At 40.4% G+C, this 6,314-nt stretch overlaps 1 protein-coding gene across 2 annotated transcripts; it reads right to left on the bottom strand.

Annotated features, from left to right (window-relative positions):
• Positions 1-791: 791 nt before the first annotated feature.
• LOC147559320 (Pentatricopeptide repeat (PPR) superfamily protein) lies at positions 792-4,359 on the bottom strand. Of its 2 annotated transcripts, none has more exons than XM_086661218.1 (3): positions 1,621-4,359; positions 1,310-1,521; positions 792-1,199 (listed from the first exon to the last, which is right to left on the bottom strand). In XM_086661218.1, exon 1 carries the CDS (start codon positions 4,090-4,092, stop codon positions 1,924-1,926), a length of 2,169 nt encoding a protein of 722 aa, XP_086517344.1. In that variant the 5' UTR covers positions 4,093-4,359; the 3' UTR covers positions 792-1,199; positions 1,310-1,521; positions 1,621-1,923. The 2 variants fall into 2 exon arrangements, with proteins under 2 accessions (XP_086517344.1, XP_086517345.1); XM_086661219.1 differs by having other exon boundaries at positions 1,310-1,517.
• Between the last annotated feature and the right edge of the window lie 1,955 nt (positions 4,360-6,314).

Raw genomic sequence — 6,314 nt, 5'->3', positions numbered from 1 at the left:
GGCAGATATTTTGGGTATAAAATGTTTTTGGGCAACCCTCAAATGGTAGAGAGTGGTGACATAAATTTGAGAAATGTTAGAGGTCTAGGTTCGGTTTCCAGAGAAGGTGTGATTTAATGAATCTTGGTTATTAAAGGTACAAATAATGTAATAAGTTTGTCGGACTTTAAGCCGCTTTCATTATTAGTTTAACTTAAGCGGTTATCATGTTTATCACATCTTCATGATGTATCAATGTCTTGTAACGACTAACATAGATCGTAGTCGATTTGTCAAAAAAAATGTTTTTGAGTGGAAAATCTAATATTTTTCTCGAACTCTTTTACAACAACTTTTTCTTTAGTCTGATGTCGACGGAGATGATCGTCGACCGGCCTTTTGGTGGCGAACTTCGTCACGATCCAAAGTTCAAAACAAAATGTTTTTTGTTTTCTCTTTTTCCTCTTCTAACCACCATCGTTCAACATCTTCAACTCTCTCTCTCTCTCTCTTTCCCTCTGTTCTGACAAAGGGGAGAACCCCCTCTGTCGAAATATTGGTCTGGTTTTCCAGACAAAGAAACTATACTTGTCTAGATCTAGAAATTTTAGATAGAGACGAAAATTTTGGCAAAAGAGTTCTTCTCTTCACAGAAATAGAACACAAAGAGTCGGAGAGAAGGGGAGAGAGAGGTGAAGATGAGAAGAGATAGCAGAGAATAAGTTTTTACGCGATAATCGTCGGCCGCTAGTGTGGTATTGAGAAGATAAAAGAAAAAAGTTGAGAGAAATCAGATATTTCCACCCAAATAATTTGTTTAAACTGGAAATTATTTTTGCTTTAGCCAAACACTCACTATTAAGAAATGTACAATTACTTGATAAAGTTAAATATCCATGAAGTTTGACAAAATCTTTTTCACTTTCATAAGATGGGTAACATGATCCCTGAGTTTTTTTTGTATTGTCTGTGTTTAAGAAATTTATAGTGAGAAATCTCTGATATTGTGAAGCTCTTTTGATAGAATGCTTTTTCGCTAAGAGCAGCCCAAAGACTATTGAAATCAGGAGTGAAGTCTTTCTCCATTAACAAGTCAATCCATCATAGGCCTTCCTCGGCATGGCCTCTCATGAGAAGGGCCTCTGACATCTTGCCGACCATATCCATCCCCTCCTGATTCTCAAACTCCCTTACACATCTCATGCTTCAATAAATGAGTTCTGTAGTTATAGACACAGAGTTTCCGAAGTAGAATAATATTTAATGGCCATATCAAGTAAACATTGGAAACAAATCACATCACTTTTACGATAATAAAATGATAGATTACCTGAAAGGGTCGTGTTTTATCAGGAGATATCGTGGAAAGGATTTGAACAACTTCAATCATGGTTGGTCGTGAATCAGTATCCAATAGAAGCATTCCTTTGCTAAATGAGCCATTATCTGCATCTTTCCTTCTGGAAAGCTCCCTTCCAGATGTGGAAAGCCCATTCTAAGACTACTCGCTTACTGTCGAGCAATGAGGGGCAGCCAGCCTATCTTACAGACACAATCATATGGATTATGGCATTTCAGATCACTAAATTTGCCTCGTGTGAATCACAATTTCAACAAGAAATTTTAGCTAAGTTCACTTACCCAGATGACAAAGCTTTCTTCTCCTTTACCAGGCAATTATAAATGGATTGATGACCACTGATCAACTCCAGAAGGACAACACTGAAACTAAAACATCCAATTTAAGAGAGCCTCTTCCAACAATTGCATAGTCTGGTGCAAAACATCCGAAAGTCCTGCATATTACATTCTTGACAAAAAGGACTTCTCTTCGTCCACACTATTCCCTCAGTACCCATATCCAATATGATAGAACATTAAAACCAAGTTACTAATTTACATCACAAACAAGCCCATTTTTTAATCGAAGTTTCTTCTATATAACTACCAATAATCCCCACAAGAACAATTACCATCTCTAAAGTGATGAAAGCGACTAGAATCTCGCACGACAATCTCCCGTTCAACAATCTTTGATATAAGCTTGATAGCTGAATGACAATCACCACATACACGAAGGTTTTTCATCACCCGTATTGTGCTTCCTTCTGCAGTACTAAACAACCCAAATGCAATAGCGAGTCTTTCGCTATGGTATGATAACATTACTTCCTTTTCTTCCACATCCACATCTTGCAATGCAAAACTTCGATCGGGCAGATAACCGAACTCTTTCAGCTTCCCATTTAACCATTCTAACTTTCGGTATATTTTGTTACTCAAAGGGTGAGATTTATCTGCACAAACAAACTCATGCTTTGATCCTTTTAACGTAACCCAACTCCGTCCTGGTTGTTTCACAATTCGTTTCTCCCTCATCGAACACCTTATTCGGGAAACATCGTTCCACCTACCAACCGAAGAAAATATGTTGGACAATAAAACATAAGCAGCGCTATGATCCGGTTCCAAATCAAAAACACATTCTGCAGCTCTTTCAGCAATTTCTAGATTAAAATGTACTCTGCAAGCACTAAGTAGAGTCAACCAGATCATGGAATTTGCTTTCACAGGCATACTTTTTATGAACTCCTCTGCCTCTTCCACTCTTCCAGATCGAGCTAAGATATCCACCATACAAGCATAGTGCTCAAGCTTTGTTTCTATACAAGGATTATTAGACAGCAACTCGAAATAATATTTCCCTTTCTCTAGCATCTTTGAATGACTACAAGCTGTAAGTAAGCCAACAAATGTGATCTCATCGGGTTTAATGTTAACTAGTTCCATTTGGTCAAAAATTTCGAGGGCTAGTTTTGCCCGTCCGTGTTGTGCACATCCAACGATAATAGAATTCCAGGAAACTAGGTTTTTGTGTTTCATTTTGTTAAATATGATCACTCCTTCATCTATGTTTCCACATTCTGAATACATAACAATAAGAGAATTACCTACAAATACATCAAGCCCCAATCCTAACTTGATAGCTTTTGTGTGAATTTCTTTTCCTCTGTCAAGAGCCTCTAGTCCACAACATGAATTCAAAGCACTAGTAAAAGTTGATTGATTGGGCATGACACCATTATTCATCATCTCATGGAACACATCAAGTGCCTGTTCATGATCAGAATTCATACCAAAACCAGTTACTAGAGCCGTCCAATTAACCACATTAGTGTTTAAATTTTCTCGAAAAACCTTGACAGAATTCTTCATTTGTTTACACTTGGCATAAAATGTTAAAAGCGAACATGAGATAAAAGGATCGAATAAGAACCCTAGTTTCATTATAAGGTTATGAAGTTGGGTACCTAAATTTAAAGCCGATAAGTTTGCACAAGCAGTTAAAACACAAACAAATGTGCTCTGAGTGGGTTCGACTCCTGAAATCAGCATTTTCCGGAAAAAAGAGAGAGCTTCCTCACTCTTCCCAGCCTGATCAAATCCGCCTATCATTGTAGTCCAAGAAATCACATCTTTACAAGGAATTTCTTCAAACAATTTACGAGCATCATCAATTTCACCACTATGACAATACCCAAAAACCATGGAATTCCAAGCAGCTGTATCTTTCCAAGGCATTTTATAGAACAATTCCTCTGCCATCTTAATTTGACCAAACTTGGTGAACCCATTTATCATAGTAGTCCAAGAAACAACATTTCTCATTGGCATTTCATCAAACAGCTTTTTTCCTGTCTCTAGATACCCACAATCTATACAACCTTTAATCATTGAATTCCAAGAAACAACATCTCTCACAGGCATTTCATTGAACATTTGAAGTGCTTCATCAATTCTATTGGATTTACAGTAAACCTTGATCATCTTAGTGTACAAAAAAACACCAGGAGACCTAATCTTATCAAAAACTTTACGACCTTCATCTAAATTTTCATTATTTAAGTGATCAAAAATAGAAGAAATACCCATACCCATACCCATTTTGGAGAGATTTCTGGTACTAATTCCATTGCTGGTGGAATTGGAAAAATTCTTCTTTTTCAGAGAAATTGGGGACGACCCAGTAGAAAATGGGAGTGAGAAAGAGTTGAAATTACGAATAGTAAGGTGTCGGAATCTATATCTGAAATATATTCGATAAGCATACATATAGTTTTGATTGTGCTAATAAATTTTGAGTTCGAAAAATTCGTCACCATATATATGATTCCAACCCAGTTCTCAATCTGACGTTCACTGAAAAATTTTAGCGGGAAAAAGTTTTCTTGGCTAGGCCTTTGTTTTTTAAGATGAAAATGGGAGAGCCCATGTCACAACCATATAGCTTGGAGAAGCTTATAGATGGATGTTCGTTCATCTTAGCAAGTGTGCGCGAAAGTGAGTAATATTCTGAGGCGTAATCCCAGAACCGGCCTAACATATGTCAGAGAGGCATATTGCACGAGTTCTTTAACAGAACATGAGTTAGGACATTATCTAGAGATAACGTACTACAACCTCCCTTTGGATAGTGATTTCATATAGTGTGTCAGAGTCGAGTCGTGTCTGGTGCTAGTCACTACCATTGAGAGTTATTCAATGGGTCCGACCCTGATGTGTTATGTTGGGCATATGGGAGTTAAGATAGTTTATCGTGTCGACCTTACGGTTTTGTGACGCCCGACTCATATGATGGAGCTAACAAAAGGAATTTAGGGAATGTACTGAAAACGTTGTTCTTTTTCTTCTCCAAATCCCACCATTTAGAGTTATTCAAGGGGTCAGACCTTGATGTGTTATATTAGGCATATGGGAGCTAAGATAGTTTATGTCGGGCCGACCTAACGATTTGTGACACCCGACTCATATGGTGGAACTAACTGTGTTGACCAAAAACTACACCTGGGCCCTCGACGATAAAATGCCCATCGGGACGTCAAACCCAACCCGGCTCGTTTGTCTTTGTTTGGGCCCAGCCCAGAAGTCTCTTAATGGGTACTCGTCAACTAGACCCTAAAACTCGTGTCAAGGCCCAATCACGTGCAAAGAGTTCCCACGTGCACAAAGCCCCACACGCCCGAATCTCCACACGTCTGGCGCTCGACACGTCTATATCTCCACGTACCACGTGTAAGAGATTATTTAATGAAGAGATACTCCACATGTCAAATATATCCATAATGACAAAGATATCTGACTTGGTCAACGTAACCTCAGAGACAATTATCCCCCATCAATGACATGCATAACATGGTAACGTCTCACATAAATGTGAGACCATGCGCATGCACAATCAGAGTAGTCGCCAGAGAACATGCACAACCGTTGTGCATGTACAGCCAGCGTACACGTCACCATATCCCAGGAATCATGACGTGCATTTACTCCGTAACGGTCAGCCTTTACTCCTCCCAACGGATCACTCCTCAAGCCTATATAAAGAGGAGCACTTTCATTTCTCAGACATCGAATACAGAGCAAAGCAACCCATACTACTTCTTCTTCTCCACTCGCTCTCTGTTCTTCGATTATTCTTGAGAGGTTTGCATACAAGTTCACCTGGTTCTGGTCGTGGACACTACTAGACGCCTCAAAGGTGTTATAGCTTATCTTTGCTCCACGCTTCCTGCTCGACGCTTCCGGCTCGACGCTTCCTGCTCGACGCTTCCGGCTCGACGCTTCCTGCTCGACGCTTCCTGCTCGACGCTTCCGGCTCGACGCTTCCGGCTCGACGCTTCCTGCTCGACGCTTCCAGACGTCTTCGAGGAGATCACAACCTTCTTCTTGCTCGACGCTACTGGTAACATCTACTCTCGTACTTCTGATCATTTCACTCCCGTAGATTCGAACTCCGGTCATTCTACGAGCCTAGCCACTCTCCGATAATACATCAACGGTTATACCCTCGGCTTTTCGTTTATTATCCATTATAATACTTTGCTGACTTGACCGTCGGAGGGCCCTTGGCAGGCACCATCCCGGTGTCCCCCCAAGCCTTCACGGGTTTGTTTGTGTCTGTTCATCTTCTTTTGCAGGTTTCTTTCACACGTTGCTGGTGCCCATCAATCAAGAACTCGACGTTTGGAATTCCAGAAGACGTTTCAGCTACCGACCTTCTGACTTCCGACCCGTAGACTTCTCACCGTCTACAGTTTGGCGCCCACCGTGGGGCCTCAGCAACTAACAACGAAGACAATCAGCCAAATGGAAGAGAACATGACATCTGCTCCTCTTGACGTTTCTGCTCAACTTGCTGCACTTACCGCTCAAGTACGAGAGAACTCTGAACGCTTCAAAGCGTTGGAAGAAGAGAACCTGTTGGTTAGAGCAGAGAACCAATTACTCCAGGAAAAGATTACCGAACTTTCTATGATGACTCTAGGAGGTTCCAG

The sequence above is a fragment of the Eschscholzia californica genome, unplaced genomic scaffold (genome assembly GCF_041429995.1).
Source record: "Eschscholzia californica isolate CP2 unplaced genomic scaffold, dmEscCali1.0.p SCAF_2, whole genome shotgun sequence".
Taxonomy (NCBI): Eukaryota; Viridiplantae; Streptophyta; class Magnoliopsida; order Ranunculales; family Papaveraceae; genus Eschscholzia; species Eschscholzia californica.
Note: the sequence above shows the minus strand (reverse complement) of the source record. Positions and strands in the feature narration are given on the sequence as shown.